Genomic DNA, 23,520 nt, shown 5'->3' with positions numbered 1-23,520 from the left:
TGCAGCGTAAATCTGGAATTCGACATCGTCTGATTCTGTTGTACAATCGCGGTCGAGGAGACGTATAAATTTGACACATTTCTCCATATTCAACAACTTATCTCACAATTTTCTACTCAAATGTGCATTTTTCGTCACAGTGTACAATTCAAACGCCTCATCGCGAATAAATTTATGTAATTTTATAATACAAGCGCCTTATCGTAGGCAACGAAATGTAAATTATTTCGCCTTATCACTGGCAACTGTTCTGTCTGCTCCCAATCTGCATATGCAGGCGCCTTAACGTGCGCCTAGAAAGGAAATTTAATTTCAGGCAATATTAGCCATTTCTACTTTCTACGTAGCATACATAGTATTTGGTAAAGCCAGGAAGATCGAAAATTGGAAAACTTTTGTCGTATTCTCCCAGCTCTTCACCAGATGATGATATTTTCGACGTTGTTTCGCAAATTCCTGAGGATCTCATAAGTAGAAAAAGACATACAAACCCTAATCTGAGAGTCAATGTTTGTCATAAATTATCTGTAATTGAGTAAAAATTGGCATGTTCATAAGAAAAAACTACTAATATATTATTTGCAGATGATTCCTTAACTATGCTTCATTAAAATTGGAGATAGGATGAATAAATTGCAGACGGTCATGAGGTATATCTTTTTATTGAGTTTAACCATTTACATTCCATAAACATATTTCGAAAGACTTTGTATTAGAATGTTTCTAATCAGTGATATTTTCGAAAATCAAGACTTCGAACAATTCATCTTCCATTATTTTACTTTCGCATGTTTGAAATATCGATATATCGGTCATTCCAAATATTGATCCATCCAAGTTTTGGCCCCCAAGAACATTCCCTAAAGAACATTCTCACTTGTGATTACACTCAACACTCTCTTCTTTATCCCACGACACTGACTCTATTCGCTATCGCAATTACTTCTCACAATAAATTATACCTCTTTAGAAACTTGTTCACAAATCGAGATTGCCACAGATTCCATGGTACTCAAGTAGCCCGGAATTTCGATAATTTCTCGGATCCAAAGGTGAAATGTCGATCTTCTTTCCCACCGGGATTCCCGTTCCTACCTGCAACATAAAGCCTATCATAAAAAAAAATCCGCTCCATTATCTCTATATTCCGAAATCTTAAAAAGTGTGCATTCTCCAATCCATAGGGAGATGAGCCTAACCGGATCAGAGATAGTGGTTCACACCGACGGGAACGAGGTATCACTGACGAACCTGAAAGTCTCGGCGAGCAAGGCTGGCGACAGTCGAAAGCGGACGAGACGCTACGGTTTTGACTACTGCTTCAACTCCGCCACCCTGGACTCCGAAGGACACGCGACCCAGGAGAAGGTCTACGAGAGCCTCGGCACTTCGGCTCTGGACGCGCTATTTTCCGGGTTCAACGCCTGTCTGGTCGCCTACGGACAAAGCGCGTCTGGCAAAACGTACACAATGATGGGTCCCAAGGTGAGCGAATTTGGCGGATCGCTATCGGGGGGGGGGGGGGGGGGGGGGCACGTGGAAAAGGAAAAGTCAATAAGATTAGTAGTTTTCAAGTTATCGTGCACGCCAAATCATCGCCCCAAATTAATCAATCTATAATTACTGTGATAACCTTTCTCTGATACAAAAGAAAATTTGAGCTTCTTCGCTTAAACTTGCAAATAAGATAACCCTGAAAATTTGGAAATGATCGATTGAATGGTTCCTTTAAAAAAAAGAAAATCCTAAAAATCACCTTCATTTTAGCGAATCACACAGGTCTCCCCCCTTATAAAATGATGGTCATACCGTCGCCCAGTTTGCACAAGCTGCAAAAGCGTTGTATGATTTACCCGTTTAATTCGAAATGTGATAAAAAGGATAATTGGTACGATCAGCGGATCGATGGAGCGCGGAGTAAACGACGCGGTCGGTTGATTAAAAGTTGAATTAGCTGGCTCGCACGCCGAGCGTAGGGCGCTGATGGAAAAATGCATAAATAACGGCTTGTCGAATTATTTTCAACAGAACGACCCTGGTCTCACGCCCAGGCTCTGTGAGGGCCTTTTTTTCCGGATATTCGAGGAGCAGCAGAAGGGAAATTACTACGATACCGCGGTCAGGTGAGTCGGCTGTACAACTTTTTAGAACTTTTTCCTCCGTCATTACGACGATTCGGAAGGGTTCCAGGTCGTCAATCAACCTGCACCGTCGGCTCCCCTATTTTTAAACTAGTTTTAAGCTCGCGAGTTTCTCCGACTCGTAGATTCAGAGAGAACTCGGAGATATTGAGGAGAAACTTTTCAGTTCAGGCTTACCGTTCAATTTCTGCAAATTTGATTACCGTCAAAGAGACGTGAATCACGAGGGTTTACTTTTCTTGGCTTTACGTTATACACAGATCTTGTAATTAATGTGGCTGAAAGGTAGTCGAATGAGATAAAATTAAAAAATTAGGGAGGTTGTTGCAGAAAGTTAACTAGGAAAAATAACCGGGCAAACACCGCTACGCTGAGAGTGGAATTTCGCTATCTAGAGAATTAATAAACCAGTATTAAAATTAATATAAATTTTCATCGTACGGAAAAGTTTGTTCTCTATGGAGGCTAACTTTACTCCAGAGCAACGAAATTCGAGAAACTCAGTGTGTAACGTGTAACACCTATCGCGTGAAAATCAGGATTCGTTGAAACGTGTTCCCGATATTATCTCGCTTACCGGATTAATGGTACAATTAATCCGAATATACCACTTTGCAGAAAAGTTGAACGCAAAATTTGTCATTTACGATGCAGTGTGGATGCACGTGTGTAGGTGTAACTCTAACCACGCAGCTCGAACGTGTCGAACTTTGGTACACCCGTCAAACTTTCGCAATAATACAGGGACTCGGGAGAGCAAAGCGAGTGGAAATCGGTTGCAACGTGCACTTGATGTTATCTCGTTCCGAGAAATTTACTGCATTAATAAGTGAAGAAATGCATTCCAGGCTCCCAAACTTTCAGTTCAAGTTGTCGACTCGGTTGTTATAAAACGTCAGTCACGATTCCGTATCGCCAATATTGCAAAAAAAAACTTTTTTTTTTTCTTATTATTATGTGTAATTATGATAGATTTGATGCTCTTGATTCGAAATATAATTTTAAAAAATATATACCACGTATACTTGTCATTTAATGTTTTTTTGTTTTTTTAAATAAAATGTTATCTTTACTTATAAATTATAATTAGACATTAATCATAGCAACAATATTTATAGAAAAAAAGTTATAAAGTTAAAAAGTTTAGGCATCAAAATCGTCAGAAAATCCATCTACTAGGATAATTCTAGTTGTTTTGTAGTTTTCTTTTTTTTTTCATATCATAGATTGGAGTTTCGCTGCGAATCGACCAACAAAAATCTGGAAGCATTCCTTCTGACCATTTTCCGCTTTATCATTTCTTTATGTCCAATATATCCTGGATTTAGTAATTAAATAGATTGAAGTAGTGTAAATACAAAAACAAAACAAATTCAGAATTTTTAACAATAAAAGAAGAAGAAAAAATCATATCATGTAATATATACGTGACAGAAAAAAATGGAGAGCAGATGTAGATTCGGTATATTGAAACCTTCGTACGTGTGATATAATTTGGTTTTATTTTTCGAAACAGGATTCCGTTCCAGACCTGTGTTATCACACTGAAAAATACGTGCTCCCTCGCTCATTAAAATTTCCAACTCGTGATAATGAAGCGTGCAAAAATGAGCGAAGTTCAGACACGTGTGCAGCACACGCAAATCCCGTCTGCTGCGTAAATTACGACGCGGAATATCGGAGATTCCCGATAATAAAGCTCGACGCTTTCAGGGCTCACGCTACGTTCCTCTGCAACTTCTCGGGTTACCTGCAGTTGCGAACGATGCGAAACAGCCTTCGTCGCGTAATAGACGTGCAGCTCTGTAATTCCAACCTCGTTTTGCCGCTTCCCAGCTTTACGCTTTCGGTCAAGGTCCCCGCGTCGAGCTGTCACGATTGCAATTAATTCGTCCTATTATCGTCAGTGCTACTCAAAAGCTCAGGACGCTTCCAACGATTGTGTCCAAGTTCACGTAAAGCGGCTGAGGGAACAAATATAGAAAGATGAAAAAAATCAGAGGGCCACGATATCGAATTTTTAAAAAAGCGAAAACCTTATATATAGAATTTAAAAATGTTGAAAGTCGAAGTGTGGAGAAGTAAAAGATTATGAGAGTCAGAACATACAATGATAATATAGAATCGAATACAGATTCTGGATTTTCATGTTCCATGATTCGACCTTTCTATACTTTGCCATTCTGTATTTCTACTGACTATGGTTTCTATTTTCTGTACTTGATCCTTTCTCATTTTTATATTCTACGATTGAAATTTTCGCGTCTATCTAAATTTGATATTCTGGTTCTCCTATGAGTCTGTAAATCTAGTTTTTTTACCCCTACCCAGTAGAGCGTATCGGAATCCCCCCCCTCCGATCAATTTTATTGCACGGGTACTTGCACTTATCGAAATCAATAAATGAAAAATTCAACTAATGTATCCAAGGCGAAATAATAATAGTTTTTCAAAAACGTTTACTCGTATTCCGAAGAAGACTCCAATTTTTTTTCCTCTTCAATCACTCTGAAAATTCACCATTCTGTACGTAATTCCGACAATTTTTGCAGAGCATTTTGCGACCGTGCATGCGAGTACAGATATAGAGAGATATTCTAACGAGAGTTAGATCCGATTCGGCGGAGTTTCGTGCCTGGATATTGGTGATTTTCCTTAAAGACCACATAATGCGAGCAATGATCCTCGGGCTGTAAAGATACCGGGGCGAGGCGTGAACTCGGTGAAAGGAGCGGCAAGGTGGCGGGGAATTGGAGACCGAGAATGTTTCTAAAGGCTTAGTACCTCGCGGCTCGCAATCCTAGACGGACGCATACCCTTATTGGGGGTGAGGTGGCTGTACAAGTAATAAAATATCCGCGAAAAAACGGTGCCTCGTTTATTTCACAGGTGAATATTAGTCCGAAGCGAAATTATTTCACACGTAATTATGCACCCCCAATTCTAAATTAATTTGTTGTCAATTTGAATATCACGGATTTTTAGTTCGGTTGAAACGCACCTTGAAAATTTTTGTTTCATGGATTTGTTTGATGCGAATATATTTTATTTGAATATAAATATATAATTTTGGTACCTTACGCATGGCCTTGGCCCAAAAAAAATATTACTACAGTTGAATTGATTTTCGTTTTGATGAAAAAAAAAAAAAGTTTTCAATATAACTTTGTATTCAAACTTATTTTCTGGATGCATGTGCGGAATAACGGTTCGTGGAGGAATGCAACTCTAAATAATAATTGGAATTCTGAGAATGATTGCACTGCAGATAGTATCTACCGCAAAATTGCGGTACCATTGAACAGTGAATATACATACCTGGCCAATAGTTGAGGTGGGGTTGATTTGTCTCGGTGCAGTAGAGGAGGTTCGATATCGTTCCACCAATTTCCCCCTCGCCGATGACGAGGGTGCGCATTTGGACGAGAATTTATAAATGCTAATGGATAGTGTTAATCAGGCTTTTATCACAGTCTATTAATACCGAATGAACGAATATCGTACCGCACTCCCTCACGTCGTGGCTTTGGATTTGGGAAAGGGAGGCGTGCGGCGGACATTCATTCGACCGTGCACTGCAGAAATCGGAGCCAGCGACGCGTGCGGCACTCTGATGGATTGTAATATATTTATCCGGGCAATATTGTGGATGGATGGAATGAAATAGTATTATTAAACATTTGGTTGAACGGCCGGATACTGCGGACGTGTACCGGCCTATACACAATGCGAAATACCGCGCTCCATTCGAAATATCGACAAACAATCCCGACGGCAACGATAGACGGTCAAACAAAGGGGGTTTCGAACCGCGGACTGCCGGGTATGTCAAATTGCATTACACCAATCGGATCGCCGGGAGCGCGAGAGATATGAAGCTGTAATCTCAATGACGCGACATTTCAGTTTTAAATCATCGATTTCGAACGGATCGACTGACAACCGCAGAAATAACGCCGTCCGATAAATTCATGTTTGCAATCCACTCCCGCGGCTCCCTTATATAACGTACACTTGGCTTCAGTGATTCTGAGACGGGTCATTTTTGGACCCGTTAGTTATGTTGGCAATGGAGCATCCGATCGCAGCGCCACTGCCATCTTTTATAAACGTAACGCAACCCATCACTGTCAAAGATAACCTAAAAATACGAACTTCGACGGTCTGAATATTTGTGAGCATTACGTAACTCGTGACTATCAAATCTAACCTAAAATTACAAAATTCTACGGTGATGATCTTTGTAAACATAACATAACTCGTGACCGTCAAATCTAACCCCAAAAACACAAAATTCGACGGTCATGGGTTATGTTACGTATACACAGATTGGGCCTGTTTCGCGACAGACCGATGGTGGCGCTGCTAGCTGATTCTGCATTGCCAACGTAACCGACTGGTCGAAAAAATTAGCCCTTTCATAACCACTGACGCCAAGTGTACGTATAGGGCTTACATATTGCGGTATTCGGTTTTCACTCCTCGGAATCCTGATTCGAAAGCAAGTACCACTGTCTAACACAAACTAGAACCATGGTTCTTTGTGGTATAAATGATTTGTATGCATGTTGAATTTTTATATCGTGAAAGTGATACCTGGTATTTTTTTGAGCTTTTCTAATGACCCAGTGAACGGCATCTCATTCTGCAGTGAAAACCACCTGTGCATATGCAACGCGGTTGTTGGGGCGAAGCGTGTTTCAGCTGGCAGGAAGTCTGAATATAAACGAATGAGGCTGCGTGAGGTATATACAATAACGCTTCTGTGTACCGAGGATTCGTTAACTATGTGAAAATGAGCCGGTAGCAGGAAATCCGAGATTTGTGGATAAATAATAACGCCTTGAAATTAGGTTTGCAAAATTTTGCAACCTCATTTATAATCCGTGGGGCGATTGCAAACGTATAATTCCAGAGTGAATTTAATCCGTTTTGTAATTCGGTGTAATTCAGCGATTACAGAGAATCGGCCGGTGGATTGATCGATCGAAACTGTGCATTAAGGTAAAATTAAACCTATAGCAGCTCTATCGATCAATCAACCATAAGTAATGCGGCCGGGTTCATAGTCAAGATCGCATTTCATCAATGGTTCAAAACGACGTTCAATACACTGAGCAGAAAGTTTATTTACCGTTAACAAAACCTAACAAAATAAATGTTTTGTTATTATATTTAAATTTTAATTGAGCTAAATAATGATCGATAGAAATTTGTTAATAGTTAAAAAAAATCATCATTTGGCTCGACTAAAGTTTCATATTAATAACGAAACATTTATTTGGTCAATTGAAAGTAAATAAATTCGTTTCTCAGCGTATTCACTCGCCTCACGTTAAGCGTATAAGCGCAATGCCTTGATGCAAAAATTGTAGGTATATATTCTGCTGAATTCTGAACATCATCGTCGACTATCCTCTTGATGCTCTTCAACCAGCGGGCCGTGCAATCAGAAGGTGTAAGACCTCAGGGTAGTCGGTCAGAATTAGTTGGGGTGGGTCAGTTAACCCGGCGGGCTAGAGGGCTATGTATAGAAGTTTCCGTACCGAGTTTAACTTCGGTCGAAAGTTTGTTTCTCTTTTATTTTCTTGTTTTTCTTCTTTTTTTTTCCGCCCCCCTTCCCCCCCTCGTCTTTTGCGCCGTGCCGTGCATGCGCCTCGGCGGCATTGGCAAGTAGTTTTATAATCCCTGGTACGATGCAGTTTCTGCCTCCCGTGTTGAAAAATCTCCATCCAGCTCCCACCGCCGTGGGATCGATTCTTATTCCCGAGACCGGCGTAATACCCGACAGACACGAAGCCCCGGGGTGTCAGTCGTCTGGCGTTATGCCTCACCTGGGAGCCGGCGAATAAGGGTGAAGACCCACCACCCTCCGAGTTGAAGCCGGGCTTTCGACTTCCCGATTTTCAAGCATCGATATCGTTGAACAGAGACGGTCGAAAGCCACTTGAAAAGTTTCACCGATCAGCTTTTCAGAGAGCGTCCCGCCCCCCCACCTTCCCCCCTCTTCTCTCTACTCTTCCACAAAATACATGATCGTTAATACTTGGTAGGGATTTATATATACGTTAGGGTGATCCTTATTTAGAGTGTTATCAAATTTTTGCCGTCCCACCCCCCGAATCAACTTCAAATAATTCAGAAATAATTACCCAATGTTTTAAGATTCTTACCTCAACTCTAAGACGGTCCGCATTGTTGATTTAGGGGGTGGGGCGGCAAAAATTCATCAACAACATAAATAAGGACCACCCTAAATATACACATAGTTATGTTACCCGATGTGAAAAAGTTACCTGGGAGCTGAATGTATGATTTCTCGTTTGTTTACTCACTGTCAGCTAAGTATTTTGGAAGTATTAACTGATTCTCGAATGAAACCGTTCAAGAATCAATTTCAGGGTTGGTCTCGTATACCTATACAAAGAATCCAAAGGAATGAATATTGATACTGGTGTACAAAGCATATTGCTAAGCGATTGAACAATGTGAACTTGTTCATCAAGGAACCGATCATTTGTGTATCAGAAGGTCAGAGCCCTGGGCGTATTTTTTTCTGGCCTGAAAAATCGAGTCTCTTCGTGAAATATTTACTACTCCAAATTGTGTCTGGTCTGAAATTTTCACACTGTCGGGAATGGGAGCTGGTGACCTTGGCTACCACGTTATCCAATTTTCTGGCAAAGTGGCGCATTACACGCGTAGAGTTGCTGGTGGAAATATATGGAAAGTGTAAGTCGCAGGTACGCGGTGCATCACGCGAGCGTTCTAAAGCACGTCGTCGTAAGCGCCGGCTTAGAATCCTGTGAAATGTTAGGAACACGGGTCGAGCTACGTTAACGCGTTGTATCAGGGCCGCGTGGGAAAGTACCACGTGGCACGAAGCTGATCTCCAGAGTTCTTCCTCCCCTGACTCCGACCCTTGGTGCATCAAATCTCATTTTCACCAGGTTCTCAGTCGCGTGAATCGATGCGAGTGCGTTCTTTTGATTCGCGTGATTACCGCTCGATTTGCAGGAGCAAATATAATCGTTAATTGTCGTTCCGATTAACCCTTCGTTGACACCCCGGGTCATTTTGATCTGGGCGAATTTTTCATTGAATGCTCACTTTTCCATAATTGAAGATTTTCAATAATTTTTTTAAACAATTACTTTTATATATTCAAAACTTCAATTTCTGCAGATGTATTAAGGAATGTTTAGAATATATACCTGAATTTTTAAATTCATATTCGACCAAAGGGTTGTTAATGGCAGGTAGATGAAACACCATCCGGGTTAAATTGACCTGGGGTGTCAAAATCTTGGCCAGAAGTAAATGTGTTAAAGAAGGGTTAAACTTGCGAATGGCGATCGATTGACGGAAGGAAGTACTGCCGAAGGAATTCGCTCATCGTAGCAATTTCTCGGATGCTTCCTCGTGGTTACCGGGTGTCAAAGAGTTTCTGACTGTCATTCATCGATTCAGATGCTGAAACTGTTTTTTGCGGTTGTGCCTCCTCGACGATGCACGTATCTGGTATTCTTTAATTAATCTATTCCTGGGGCCAAAACAATTTGTAACGGTGAATCGACTGGAAACAATGCAACCGTTCCTCGAACGTTGGCTTATAATTTGGGAGTCGAGGACGCGACATTTGTTATTAATTTCTCATCACTAGACGCAAGACGTGCGGAGATACTGTAGATTATAATTTAGCTCGATAAGGTGATTGAAGTCACAGTAGGTGGTTAATAATTACTTGTATAACCTTCCGCCTGCAGCTATCTCGAGATCTACAACGAGAGGGTGAGGGATCTGTTGAAACCATCAACGAACTCCAGTGGGCTCAGAGTTCGCGAACACCCTAGGCTGGGACCCTACGTTCAAGGTAACAATAGTCCATACTTTCCACGATTTGTTTCCCCTCGTCGCGGTGAGTGCTTTTGCAGCTGAAGCAGCCTGTACACTTTAAAATATGGTGGCGATGAGATAAAATACTGTAGAACAATTTAAGTGGTCAATTCGGAAATTCGTCATAAGGTATTAGTGTTAGATTGACGAAGTAGTTGGAACAGGGTGAAGGATGCGGGTGGTTTTCGCAGGACTAACTCGTCAGACGGTGTCAACGCTGGGTTCGTTGATGTCATGGGTAGAGGAGGGCACAAGAGCGAGAAAGACTGCGTCAACGACACAGAACGCGACGAGCAGCAGAAGCCACGCGTTACTGACGGTGTCTTTGACGTCTAGGTCCGAGAATAGCAACTCTACTGCGGGAACCAGCAGTGGCCTAGAAAAGAGGCAGCACAGCGGTCGAGGGGCTCGACTTCACTTGGTGGATCTGGCCGGTAGTGAGAGGGCCGGAAATAGTAATTACGGTCTCCATCGGCTCAAGGCTAGTCCATAAACTAGTATAAAGGCGTCCAATTGCCCCGTTTACCCGTCCAAGCGCGAGTAAATTTCCACGAAAATAAAAGAGATCCGCATTTCAGGAGGGTGCGAATATCAACAAGAGTCTCGTGGCCTTGGGGAATGTGATATCAGCACTCGCGGAGAGGGGCGCCACCAGAAGTGGTCCTGGACGGAGGTTCATACCCTACAGGGACTCCGCGCTTACCTGGCTCCTCAAGGATGCTCTCGGTGGCAATGCTACGACCATCATGCTCGCCAGTAAGTCCTTTCGGACTTCGTTGTATCGGGTTCCAGATCGATTAAGTGATTAACCGTTACCTGGGATAAATTAAACAGCTCAAATTCAATCAGATTTCCGCTTCGCCAACTGCATGTGTATTCATGCTCCAATGTCTACAGGATTGTAATTCGTTTGACGAATCGTTTTACAGATTAGCTTACACTCGGTGATTGAATAAATTCCGATAGAGCGTGGTAAAAGAGTTGAGAAAATCGTATGGAAATCGGTAAATACTATAATTTGGTAGAAAACTTTTAGTTACCATTTCTGTAATACTCTAGAATTGAACGGATAAATTAGGGGTGATGAAACCGTAGGAACCTATAGAGCAGACTGTCTGCCATTTCATCCGGAAAAAAAATACTAAGATTCCTATAGTACAATGCACTAAAAGAACATTAGATGGTACATGTATAGAATACACCTAGTATGCACAAAAAGTGAGTCAACTCGAGTGATACCGTACATTAGTTGTAGCTATTGTTGATCAAGTAGTTCCGACATTCTCGACTTTACTACAGAGAAAATACTTTACTGAGAATAAGAACCACAGAAGCTCTTGACTACTCAGTATAAAACCATAATCAAGTATTAATGCATGAGAACTGCGCACTATAAAAATTAAACGCAAATTATTTAAATGGAAACTTTCAAGAAGCGACTATCAGGCAAGCAGAGAAACGCCACTTGATCTTATGACTGTGAAACAAACGAATAGTAAGATATATTCCAATCTAACTCATGGCGCGTCTCTATCTGTATGATGAGTAAAAGAAGGTTATTTATACATGATACCTGAGATTTAACGATGTGTTGATTTGCTTTACAGCGATATCACCGGCCAGCGGAAGTTACAACGAGACAGCCCACACCCTACGCTTTGCCCACAGAGCACAGAGCGTGGTCAATCGTCCGGTGGTCAACGAGGATCCGGTGGCCAGGGTGATCAGAGAGCTTAGAGCCGAGATCTCGAGGCTAACGTCGTTGCTATCCGAAAAGGTGAGTCTTGTTTCGCTGTTACCTCTTCCTTGCAAGAGCCGCGTCTGAAATTATCCAAGTGAAGAGAAGGTGATACTCATTTTTGGAAATTTCAGAATACATAATTTGCTTGCAAAATAATACTATACGCGATCCAAGGATCGATAATGCTATGGAATACAAGTTTAAGTTACCCAGATTATGCTTACCAATTATCATCGTCTTCTGATATGCAGGAGATCGGAGGGGAATCCGGGACTTCCTGCTGTTGCAAGCAGAAACTTGAAGCGGAACCGCTATTGGAGGATGCAGCGGGAGAAGAGACGTCCGAAGAGAAACCGGCCATCAGGAGCGAACCAAACGAAGTTGTTCACAGGACCTCTTCGCGATTCGGTTCGGGGTTGACTCTGCATCGTAAATACAGCTCGGAGGAAAGCTTATCATCCAAACGTCCTCAGGAGGACAAGTCAAGTTCTCCACCGTGTAGATTTGGCTCGTTGAAATCCTTGAACAGTTCGGAAGAGGTGATCGATCCTCAAAAGGATCAGGACCGCACGAGGATCTCGACCGTAAGTTACGACCGGGTGGATGCTTTGGCTCTGGTTGACATTCCCACCCTCGTCGCGGTTCTAATAAAGCCTGAGGATGACCAGAGTGGACCAGTACAGATAGAGGAAATCACAGGTGAAAACATCCTTGAAAGTTCGGTGGACGTCGACGCAGCTGACCTCGAAGAACTGGCATCGCGTTCCATCGAACACCTAGCCGAGAGAGTGGACGACTCCCTTCCAAACTTCCTTGCGAAGGGAAACGAGGTGGGGTTGAAAAATTTTGTATTAGAAGAGGGATACGTCAAGCAGCCGAATGCTACGGATACAACAGAAGACAAGAAGTCTGGGGGTTTGAACGTCTCGAAGAAGTTTGGCTCCTCGGAGAGTTTCGCTTCCTCTGGAAAGGGTGCGGCGAAGATTGGACTGGGTCAGAGGTCGTACACCAACCTGCAGTTGGACAAGGGCAAGTCCCAGGTGGGTGTTGTAAGCCTTGCAGGGAAGGTCAAGCGTACGTGGAGTCCTCGGGGCTCGATCACGCCAGGCTCACCAAAAAAGTTGGACTTTGACAAGGACGGTCAGAGACAGAGGTCGTCGAAGGAGGCGGGCCAGCAGAAGACTTGGAACAGCCTACCACGTAAGCAGGAGTCTGACAGTCCTAAGCGGAGGGTTAGCAAGGACGATTCCGTAGTGGCACCGACCTTGAAGACGGCGAGAAAGGGTTCGGTTGGAAGTGAGGTGTCCTGCAGGACCTCGACGCCGATTCAGAGGACAAACAGGAGGGCGAAGATCGTTGCCGCGGTCACGGAGAGACTATATTCGGCGAAAAAATCATCTGAAGATACCCTGGCTGGTGGTCAAGGCGCGGAGTTCAAGTCACCGGAGAGCGCTGAAGTGAAATTGGCCAACGCGACGCGGATGAAGCTCCAGGAGATATCGCGGAAGATGTTGGCCAAACGGAGGAAGACCTGCGCTGACACCCAGACCGACGTTGCTTCGACAGTTCGTGTTAAGGACACTGCATCTATCACGGATGATCCCAAGGTGGAGACCAAGGATGTGGCAGTCGTCACTGACCTGAGTGAAGACTGCCAACAACCTGGAACTGAATTTTTGCCAGTCTTTCCCGTCACCAGAGTTAAAGAGATGGCCACCTTGACTGAGAGGTTCGCCAAAACAGTGCGTTGCAAAGATGCTGGAGTGGTGACCGAGGATTGTGACCTTGACGCAATGTCTGACCATGAGACTCTGGAAACGTGGGCCTCACGAAACCCAAGCTACGCGGAAAACTCGACCAATACAACACCGCAGTTTTCGCAGACTACATCTTGTACCGCGTCGCAAACTTGTCCCGAAGATCTTTTACACTGCTCGAAAAAGTCCGCTCATTGTCACAAAGAATGCGACAGTTCTCACGGTCTGCAAGAATGCTGTCACCAAGTCGCTTCAAATCCAATTCCCTGCGGCGTGGAGCGCAGCGTGATTTGTATCACCTTACCGGATATGCTGAGCATCACTATAGAGTCACCGAATTCAATCGACTCTAAAATCGCAGTTACGGAAGCGAATGCTTCTTCGACGGCCGAGGAAAGGGTTTCAGCGAGGGTCAGAGACGAAGAAACACAGACCAAGGGTCAGAGCAAGTCTCCGCGCGTGGCAGCCGAGGATCTAAAAATGGACCACATTCTGCCTGCTGAATCGTCACCGACTGTCGCGACGCGGTCGGCGTCTTGCCAGAGCGATGGAAGGACTTTCAGGATCGAGAATATCTTCGAAGATCCGAAGAGCTGCGTCAAGGTGAATGACCATGGCGTGGCAGCTGAACTGATGCCGGATTTGACCGAGCACGTTACTCCGAAGACATCGCTGAAGCTGACGAATTCCGTCGGAACATCTTTCGGTCCCGAAACAAGCGAGAGGAGCACCGAAGTCGAGGGTGTCAATTTCTTCGACGCAAAAATTGCTCGGCAGTCGAGGCGAGACACTTGTTGGCGAAAGCTCAGGGCTGAAGACCTCAAGTTCTTTGATACCACGTCGAGGAGGCCACCTTTACATTCTGTCTTGACACCGGTCAGTGACACCAAGTACAATTTCCTCAAACCCAGCGCAAAGCTCGAAGCTGAAGAGCTGAAGTCGCCACTCCTAGTCGCTAAAATGATTGCGAATAGCGGTATCGACGTCGATTCAAGCTTCTCTGACGATAGTCTAGACCCGGAAGAAACGAGCGGAAAGGGCACGTTGAGAATGGACGAAACTCTCTGCCCTCCGGACGTTGTAGCCCATACGAAAAAGGAGCCGTACGAGTCTCGTATCGAGGAAGACTTCGCTGAAGAGGTGATAGAGTTACCAAGGTCAATGGTATCGGTGGGCAACACGTCTCGGGTTCACGATTACGAGGCCCTTGTCTTGGGCAGAAACTGCTTCATCCCGATTGTCGAAGACTCGGGTGACACGAGTCGGATCGACACTCCGGAGAGCGAAGAGGGCTGCAGAGGTAACCTGAAGAAGAGGGTCTCGTTTTCGAACTCGAAACCGTCCGGTCGGCCCCGTGGGAGTGACATACGCAGGCCGAAACCGATAATAAAGAACGCACTTTCGTCGGACAGTGATGGCCTGACGGACAAGAAACCGAATGCCTCGACGCCGCAGGACTGCAGCGCGAGCGAGGCCAGCTTCAGGGACGACATATCCTCGATTTCCGAAAGTTCGGAGACGGTCAGGTCCGCGCCACTCTATAACTCGGACCAAGAATCCGACGCTTTGCAGGCGAAGAGCCTTGACTTGGATATGAAGAGGGTCAGGTTCACGCCACTGGTGTTCGGCGAGCGTGGGGAGTCCGGGACCAGCGATTCGGATGGGTGCGAAAACGCGATGCTTAGTGACGAGGAGAGTCCCTGCTGCGACGCGCGGATGGAAGTGTTCGCTTCGTACCTCGACGAGGCCACCGCCTTCGTCCACAACATGAACACCATGAATGAGTTTTTCGGTGCGAACATGACGTTACACGACGATCGAGACGAGGACTTTATCGAGTACCAGGGCCGGCGGGTCAGTCTAAAGGACGACACGGACGAGTACCTGAAGCAGGAGGAATTCGACGTCCCGATAGATTCGTACAGAAACTGTCTAAGGGGTATTGAGAAACTGGAAAACTGTATAGAAAACGCGGTCCAGCACGACAAGTTCCTATTCGGCAAGTGTGGCCTCAGTTTGGAGTCTGCCGCTACTAGCTTCAATCTAGTAGACCCAGGCCAGGCTCCGTTCCACCATCCGGAAAACCTCAGCTCCAGCTTCGAAGAGCTTGCCTGTGTCACCGACGAAGAGGCGCCCGCTTCCAGTCCGAAAAAGCTCTCGAGTGACGTCGAGACCAGGATATTTCAGCAGCTGATGGAGGCGACGAGTCCCCGTCGCCTCGCCAGGTCGGCGAAGCCCTACTTTCGGCGATCCACGCGGGTCTCCGATCTCAGGGTGAAGAGTCCGAGGCCACGAAGAAGGCACCACGACCCAGAGGAACCAAAGGTCCTGCGGCGGCCCGGCGACCTTGAGGTTCCAAGGTGTTTTCTCACGGTTCCAGAAGCAGGGAGAGACTCTTCCGGTAGGGAATATCGCAGCGATGGTGGGACCAGCTCCAGCGATCCACTTGGTGCCAGTTCTGAATCCATCGACACCGTGGCCAGCGTTAGGAACGGGTTCAGGTACCCGGGAAGCCCGAGAGCGAAGCTGATGCAGCTGGTCAGTGAACGCCGACAGATTGTTCATCGTAGCAGAAGCGAGGCACCGAGTCCACGCTAAGATGCTTCGAGATCATTCCCTGCAAAGGCACAGAAAATGAGCCGGGGTTGTGAATTACGTTGTTTATTCAACGAAGAAAAGATTTGAGTGTGGCTCGCTCAAAACACGTTTCCTGCACAATCTGCGTTCCGGCGATAGGCGAGAATTTGTACAGAATAATGAGATTATCTGTTGCTGAGTTCAAATACTGCTCGATGTATAATCTATCTGCTATTCACAAATTTGTGCCTTACTTTTAGATTATCATATTATCTTATGTTTGTGTGTTTCTGACGAATAAAAATTATCTCTGTATGCTGCAATTTTGTCGAAAACTTTCCAATGTGATGATATTATATTTTAGGTTTCCTCAGATTATGAATTTATAGTACGCTACATTTGTACGAAATTAGTGTCACTCAATTTATCGGAGACATTGTTTTTCTTAGAGATAATTTACGATAATATCACAGTGGGGTCAGTAGTTCAATTTTTAACCACAAATTCAAACACTTCAAGACAACGATCATACACGGTTGTTGTGTAAGGTCCAGAGAAGTTATTTTGCTATAAAATGTGATAAATTCTATTTTTACCAAGCAATCTGTTTAAGATTAAATTAACAAACATGAACACAGTCAAGTTTGAGTCTTCAATGTAGCGCAACTCCGATTGTTACTACCGACCATATTTTGTTTAAGGAAATTTACCGAGTATTATGATTCACACAATGATGCAGCAATGATTATAGTCAAATTCGATCCAGAATGTGCATTCTGGCAATGAAATTTATTCACCCTCTTGAAAACCAGCAAATCTTTACGGTATTACAGATTTGTCGCTGTAAAATGTCAGCACGAAACAATTAGTAGGTGAATATTCGATGATCAAGTAAGAGCCACTTGAGCTTATATTTAAGATAGATTTAAGATCTACACATTTGGATGGGGTCAAAGCTGGATCACCTATACATGTGCGATGACCGAATTTCAACTAATCATTACAGCGAGACTTACAGAATAGTGCAATGTGGTTTCTTTCCAGTTTTTTCTGGCTAGATATCAGAGAGCGAGGTCATTGATTCGTAGTCGTTGGTTGGATTGCGTTTTTTTATTGAGTCACTGACTGAGGTCCGGCGAGAGTGACTGTTTCAATTTTACTCTGACCACTGTATAAGAATGGAGCACAGAAAAATTTGGCGCCAGGCTAATGCGGTAAGTGGACTTGACCCTTATAATCAGACGATTTCTAACGGTTTGCAAACAGCGTTTAGTGTAATAGAAATTTTCCGTGCTCGCTTATTATTCCACAAATAATTCTTCTCAGCGAATTTATCTCCATCCACGTGTTTGCAGTTGCTTACATATTCACGATCAATCGTTATTATAATTACTGGCAATCTCGTCTCCGTTCGATCAAGTCGCGACTTTTCACTGTAGTTGAAAAAAAACACGCGTTGAGCCCGAGAATTTTATGGCGGATTTTCGAAAAAAATGCTGCCACAGTAAACCGTGTTGCGAAATAATGGTTGATAAGGTCAAAGTCGATGCTGCGGTGGCGAGGCGTGTCGAGGCTATGTATACGTATATATATAATGAAAATGTTCCGTCCGAGAAACAGCCGACGACGATAAGTGACCGCCACGTGACGCAGCACGTGCTGTTGCCGAGTGGAGCAAGTAACCCGCCCCCATCCGTAAGTGCAGCAGTAGTAAAGTTTCTCGACAAGAGAAGACTCGAGCTTAAGGTCACAAGGTTCGCGATTATATTCGTCGGAGGCAATTTTCCATAAAACACGTATCCCGCGCAGTATCTCGTCTGAAGTTCAGGTTATTAGTTGTTCAATAACGTAATTAAAGTTTACCTACGAAGATTGAAAACAAGGTGCGAGATGAGGGATTTGAATAAGCTTCCAAGTCAGCCTCTTAACTTGTTTGCTTCAAATGGAGTTAACAAGAGTTACTCGAGCACTAGCAACATTTCCGTCTCCTCGATTTCTACGGTAAGTTATCTAATTCCCTTATAATCTTCATCAAACTCTACTGTAGGGCGAGGGTGTTACACGGGATAATTTAGGATTGAATTTTATGTTCAAGTTCCGTACCTTGTGAAAAATTGAAGTAAATAATTTCATCCATCACACACTCGTTTTGAACAATGCACTTTGATCGGTTGTCACATCTTCGAACGCGAATCAACATTACCAATAATGGGTTTTCGATTTATCGGTTTCACCAAAGTTTAACACAGTTAAAAAGTATAACACTGAGATTCATATTTCACAAAGTATGGTAAACAAAAAAAAAAATGAAATTACATTGAATAATAACGACAGTCCTGTGACAGTTTCAATGACTAACGTTCAGGCATTCGATACTTTTTGTGATTCACATCTATATTCCAAGGTTGACAACATTAACCGATTCTGCGAATTTATCATAGCAACATTAATCACAGAGTTGATCTTGAAGACCAACAACGTGAATCGTAGACTTTAAGGGGGGAAACCGGTTTATGAGGTCGAAATTTTGCTGTTTTTCATGATTTTTTTTAACCAGAAAGGAATAATCACAAAATGTTTAAACTTAGAGGATATTTTATTTATGTTTTCAAGTACACTTTGAAATTTTTTCAAATGATTTCCGCCGGAAATAGTGGAGTTACCGCGTGCAGTCCATGGGCGATTGCCATCCGAGCATTTGGCTTGCGTACATCCCTGACGTCGCAATTTTTACCTGTGATCGTCAGGATTTTTTTTTTCATTAAAAACATATTTTCTAAGAATATGAACCTAATTTTGATCAAACAAATTTAAAATTGCATGTTTTTGAGGTGTTTGAACACAATGTCATGTTTTTATACTATATTTTTTCATCTTGCACAAAAACATATATTTTTAATAACAATATAATCCCCGAATTAGGTTCATATCACGTGGAATTGAATAAAGAATATCTACACCAAATTTCAGAACGATTGATCAATAACTTTTTGAGCTAGAATGTACGCAAGTCGAAAAAAAGTCGTTTCGAGAAAAACGCGTTTGAAATAAAATGTAGCGAAAACAAGAAATTCAAGGCAATAATTAATTATAAAAAATGCTCATCGGTTAATCAGCTATTCCAGCATCATATAGCAATCCCTCTTCTTGCTCATATGCGTCATTCTATTATTCAATAGTACAGCGGTATTGAGGCAGGTAGCTGGAAAAGAAGGGTCTGGGCGACCGCTCCGTTATAATTACCGTGCGCTTCCTCACAGAACCGACGGGCGGTCACTTAAGTGCTCATTGCATTCGAACTAATGGGAATTTTGCTTTGAAATTTTGACCACATATTCTTGAATAGTTATACTAATGATTCATGCAATAAAAAAAGACGATTTTTCGATCGGTCTAAGCTGGGTTCCCCCCTTAAGCAAAGAGAGACGGGTGTAAGTACCGATTAACGGTTTTTTGACTCAGCATGAACCTTTGACCCAATATACGTGCGTTATCAGTAATGAGCGTTGAGTCATTGAGTCAATATGTGCGGTGACAAAAGTCTATCGACGTTCCATATTCTATCATAATAGGGAGATATGGCACAGCAGGAGTATTTATGTAAAATCAAGGAACTGAAGAATTACTACCTGAATATTGCTTGGACTTATCGCAGTAGTTCAATGGTTTTACGCCCGCATATACGTACAACGATTTGATTTTACAGGGAGATGAGTCAGTCTTTGACCCTTACTGCGTTGAAGGAAATCCGCAAAAAATCACCTTCGAAGACGTGACCTCAGCCGCGTTCAAAATCAAGTCGGGGATAATCAACACACCATGTGCGGTATGTAAATATCACTGTATATCGAGCAATCGGAAGTCTTCGATTCGCTTCCAATTGCACAAACATCATTTCTCATGACACTCACCCGAAACCTCCGTCGAACAGAGATCCCGGCTGTCGGACTCCATGGGCATGGAGCTGTACCTGAAGAAGGACTTCCTGCAAACCACGGGAAGCTTCAAGGAGCGAGGCGCTCGCTACGCTTTGCTGATGCTCTCCGACGAGCAGAAACATAACGGAGTGATATCGGCCTCCCTGGGCAACCATGCCTTGGCACTTTGCTACCATGGGGCAAAACTTGGAATACCGGTGACAGTCGTGATGCCGGCTGTGGCGCCGATCATGAAAATCGCGGCGTGCAAACAGCACGGCGCAACGGTCGTCGTCCAGGGTTCGGATATGGGTGAGGCCAAGCAGAACGCCATGCAGATCGGCAAGGAAAAGGGCCTCGTCTACATCAACGGGTAGGAACAATATTCCCGACTCAGTTTGGCGTCTATGTCCACTGTTACAAGTGTGATATGCGGTCTTTCCCTCCTCCAGCTACGACCATCCGCACATCATGGCCGGTCAAGGAACATTGGGATTGGAGGTCGTGGAGCAGGTTCCAGATATCGATGCCGTTGTCGTTCCCGTCGGAGGAGGAGGTCTCATCGCCGGTGTTGCACTGGCGATAAAAACCCTGCATCCGCATGTGAAAGTTATAGTAAGAATCGGAAGAATCAGAAGAATTAATTCCAACGTATCCTAAAATACTGTATAACAGAGTAGTTCCTTATTTGACATTTTTTTTTTTTTTATAACGAGCCACTCGAAATATATGTGATAAATACTAAAAGAAACTGGTGGAAGTAGGAAAATATTGTGACTTCTAAATATTTTCCTACTTTCTCTGGGTTTTACGGCAAATTTTTCGAGTGACACGTTAAAAAGAGAAAAAAAGTTAAAAAGTAATGAAACTGTATAATTCTTTCTCTCCAAAAGGCCTCTCAGAACCGTTTTTTCACTTTTCACCGATTTTTCCCAGGGCGTCGAGTCCCACAGGTGCGCAAGTTTCACGGCAGCCCGGGCAGCCGGACGTCCAACTTACACGCCAATCGAATCGACTCTAGCCGATGGTCTGGCCGTTCCTATGGTTGGCTACAACGCCTTCGTTACTGCCGATCCGCTGATTGACAAGCTAGTCGTCGTCAAGGAGGAGTGGATCGCCATAGCGATCTTGAAGTTGGTCGAAAATGAGAAGTGCATAGTCGAGGGTGCCGGAGCTACGGGATTGGCCGCCATTCTCGCAGGACAGCTCGACGAACTGAAAGGAAAAAGGTGAGGTGACACCATTTGAGTTCGCAACCAAAGATTCCAACATCTCTCAGGCAGCTCATTAGGAAAGTAACGGCTCAGTTCCTCCAACGAAGAGCTGAACGATGTTCCGATCGCCATCGTTTCAAATGCCACACCAACTTAGTAGTTTCGTAACTCATAAAACAATTTTGTACAATTTTACGAGCTCTTGGAATGTGATTTCTGGTAGTTCGAATGCATAATGTTCCTCACAGTACCTGTAAGACCGTTGTTCCTGGGACCCCGGTTTTCCCGTTTTCTGATACTCGATCCCGCAGGAAGATGGTAGGTATACGGCAAGGAGTAGCGATCCTTGAGAAACAACGAAGCATGGGGGTGGTGGTTCTTCGTCAGTCGTTCCATCCAGAGTTCGCGCGTCATTCCGTCGTCGTTTCCGGGCGTCGTTACGTAACGACCCGAAACGAAGTATAATCGTAAAAGTTAATTAACCGTTAAACGGGCCATCCCTTAGCCCGCACCTCTTCGAGGGCGTTGCCGCCTCACCTACATCGGTTAAAATCTGTTTTAGAGTGGTCCTCCCCCTCTGCGGTGGCAACATAGATACGACGATCCTGGGTAGGTGCCTGGAGCGTGGACTTGCCGCCGAGGGTCGCCTCCTCAAGTTCACAGTAACGGTGTCCGACCGTCCAGGAGGGATCTCCGAGCTCTGCAAGATGGTCGCCGACATCGGGGTGTCCATAAAAGACATCATGCACGAGCGGGCCTGGATCATGTCGGACATATTCAGCGTCGAGGTCAAGGTCGTATGCGAGACCAGGGACGCCCATCACGCCCGACAGCTACAGGAAATGCTCTACAAGAACTACAGGAGGGTTGTTTTTGGCAACAGTTCCGAATTTTCAAACGGTGACGATCAATCCTTCACAGGGTGCTAGATTGTAAACCAGTTATGACGCTACCGCATTAGATTAAATGCGTTCAATCCGCGTTCAAACCGAAATCAAGATTAACCGTCGATAGTTTTTGAATCGCCTTAGACTGAAACGACATTGAGGAGGTGTATTTTCGAAAAATGACTTAGCGATGCGGCTGAATTATTTCTCTCAACGTTGACTCTAGATGATATTTTCAACGCTTACTTTAACTAATCGTGGATAAAAGAAGGCAACTCGTTCAGTTGTGTGAACATTGTAATGTGTAACTTTTATTTATTCCTATTTCTGATCTTGTGGTTATGGGCCAAACGTTTCTGTATATATTATACACCTACCTATAGTTCGCATAGCTGTAACGAAAGATAAAATTGTTAAACAATAATTCTGGGTATTATACATGGGGTATCTGGGTAAAAGTTTTGTTAATAAAGAATGTTTGATTAGTATTGCGGTTTTATACTTAAAAATTGATAGCCTATACTCCCTGAGAATGTGAAAAGGGGGTTTCTTTCTGTGGTAAAAAACCTCGGCAGGGGGCCTGAGTTTAATCCTAGATCCAAGAAAATGGTGGCTGGAGAAAATTTCTCCGATAAAAATCCCCGCAGGATAAAATCACCTATGACAGAAAAAAAAAATAAAAAAATAAAAAAACAGATTAAATTAAATTGACGAGGAAAATATAAAATTCTGCAGTAAGAATTTTTCAGGGGAGATTTTTAAAGAGGATATTGTGGATGGTAAGCAAGAAAATTAATGCTGGCTAGCATCCAACCTTGGATCGTTTAATAAGTCGAAGACGATGATCGGGGTCCCCGAGTAAGGCGGGGGAGAATTGGCTGAGTCGTAATAAATGTCATGGCGACTTTTGGTCGGGACATTGAATTAAACGAGTTTCAGCTACCGGTTACATTTCCTGAGGGGCAACCTGCGGAGCGGGGAAACCAGAACCTTGGTGATTTCGGTCACGTCGAGCCTTCTGGGTGCTGCGCAGCCAGCGCTCGTCGCTCCGACTTGGAACAACCCGCACATCCTCTGACACGCTACATTTAACGTCGAACGAACTTCGTATCATAATTGGATGTATTAAATCCTGATGCCCGTGACAAGCTGGGATTAGTGCTTGCTCGATTGTGCCCCGACACCGCTGCCGACAAACTCGTCGCGTATCTCGCCAGCTTAATTCGTCGTTATACCAAACCCCAGCATAGCGGAACAACTGGCAGTCAAGCTCTGAATTTTTTACTTCCGTTTACTTCCTACGTTAACAAGGATCCCAGGTCAATCCCTCTATATCGTTTTTTTTTTTTTCTTTTGTCACATGTTATGGTCGACTAAAAACTGAGCGACC

General features: G+C 43.9%; 2 protein-coding genes across 3 annotated transcripts; both read left to right on the top strand.

Moving 5' to 3' along the window:
• Positions 1–645: 645 nt before the first annotated feature.
• On the top strand, positions 646–16,426 carry LOC124216703 (uncharacterized). The gene is made up of 8 exons (XM_069135009.1): positions 646–650; positions 1,185–1,485; positions 2,029–2,123; positions 9,908–10,014; positions 10,229–10,518; positions 10,616–10,793; positions 11,645–11,814; positions 12,030–16,426. Exons 1-8 carry the CDS (start codon positions 646–648, stop codon positions 16,131–16,133), a joined length of 5,250 nt encoding a protein of 1,749 aa, XP_068991110.1. The 3' UTR covers positions 16,134–16,426.
• Positions 16,427–17,229: 803 nt separating this feature from the next.
• On the top strand, positions 17,230–22,618 carry LOC124216672 (L-threonine ammonia-lyase-like). Of its 2 annotated transcripts, none has more exons than XM_046621477.2 (6): positions 17,230–17,326; positions 19,819–19,938; positions 20,044–20,402; positions 20,482–20,644; positions 20,966–21,258; positions 21,806–22,618. In XM_046621477.2, exons 1-6 carry the CDS (start codon positions 17,291–17,293, stop codon positions 22,170–22,172), a joined length of 1,338 nt encoding a protein of 445 aa, XP_046477433.1. In that variant the 5' UTR covers positions 17,230–17,290; the 3' UTR covers positions 22,173–22,618. The 2 variants fall into 2 exon arrangements, with proteins under 2 accessions (XP_046477433.1, XP_046477432.1); XM_046621476.2 differs by lacking the exon at positions 17,230–17,326 and adding an exon at positions 17,739–18,113.
• Positions 22,619–23,520: the final 902 nt, after the last annotated feature.

This window comes from Neodiprion pinetum, chromosome 4 (genome assembly GCF_021155775.2).
Source record: "Neodiprion pinetum isolate iyNeoPine1 chromosome 4, iyNeoPine1.2, whole genome shotgun sequence".
In the NCBI taxonomy this organism is placed as follows: Eukaryota; Metazoa; Arthropoda; class Insecta; order Hymenoptera; family Diprionidae; genus Neodiprion; species Neodiprion pinetum.
The sequence above is the reverse complement of the archived record's forward strand: the minus strand, read 5'-3'. Positions and strand labels throughout refer to the sequence as shown.

Coding starts and splice junctions, on each gene's coding strand:
- LOC124216703 (XM_069135009.1), top strand. Junction 10,519..10,615: donor ACGGTCTCCATCGGCTCAAG/GCTAGTCCATAA, acceptor TCCGCATTTCAG/GAGGGTGCGAATATCAACAA. Junction 11,815..12,029: donor CGTCGTTGCTATCCGAAAAG/GTGAGTCTTGTT, acceptor TCTGATATGCAG/GAGATCGGAGGGGAATCCGG.
- LOC124216672 (XM_046621476.2), top strand. CDS start 18,003: ATGAGGGATTTGAATAAGCTTCCAAGTCAGCCTCTTAACTTGTTTGCT. Junction 19,939..20,043: donor TAATCAACACACCATGTGCG/GTATGTAAATAT, acceptor TCCGTCGAACAG/AGATCCCGGCTGTCGGACTC. Junction 21,259..21,805: donor GACGAACTGAAAGGAAAAAG/GTGAGGTGACAC, acceptor AATCTGTTTTAG/AGTGGTCCTCCCCCTCTGCG.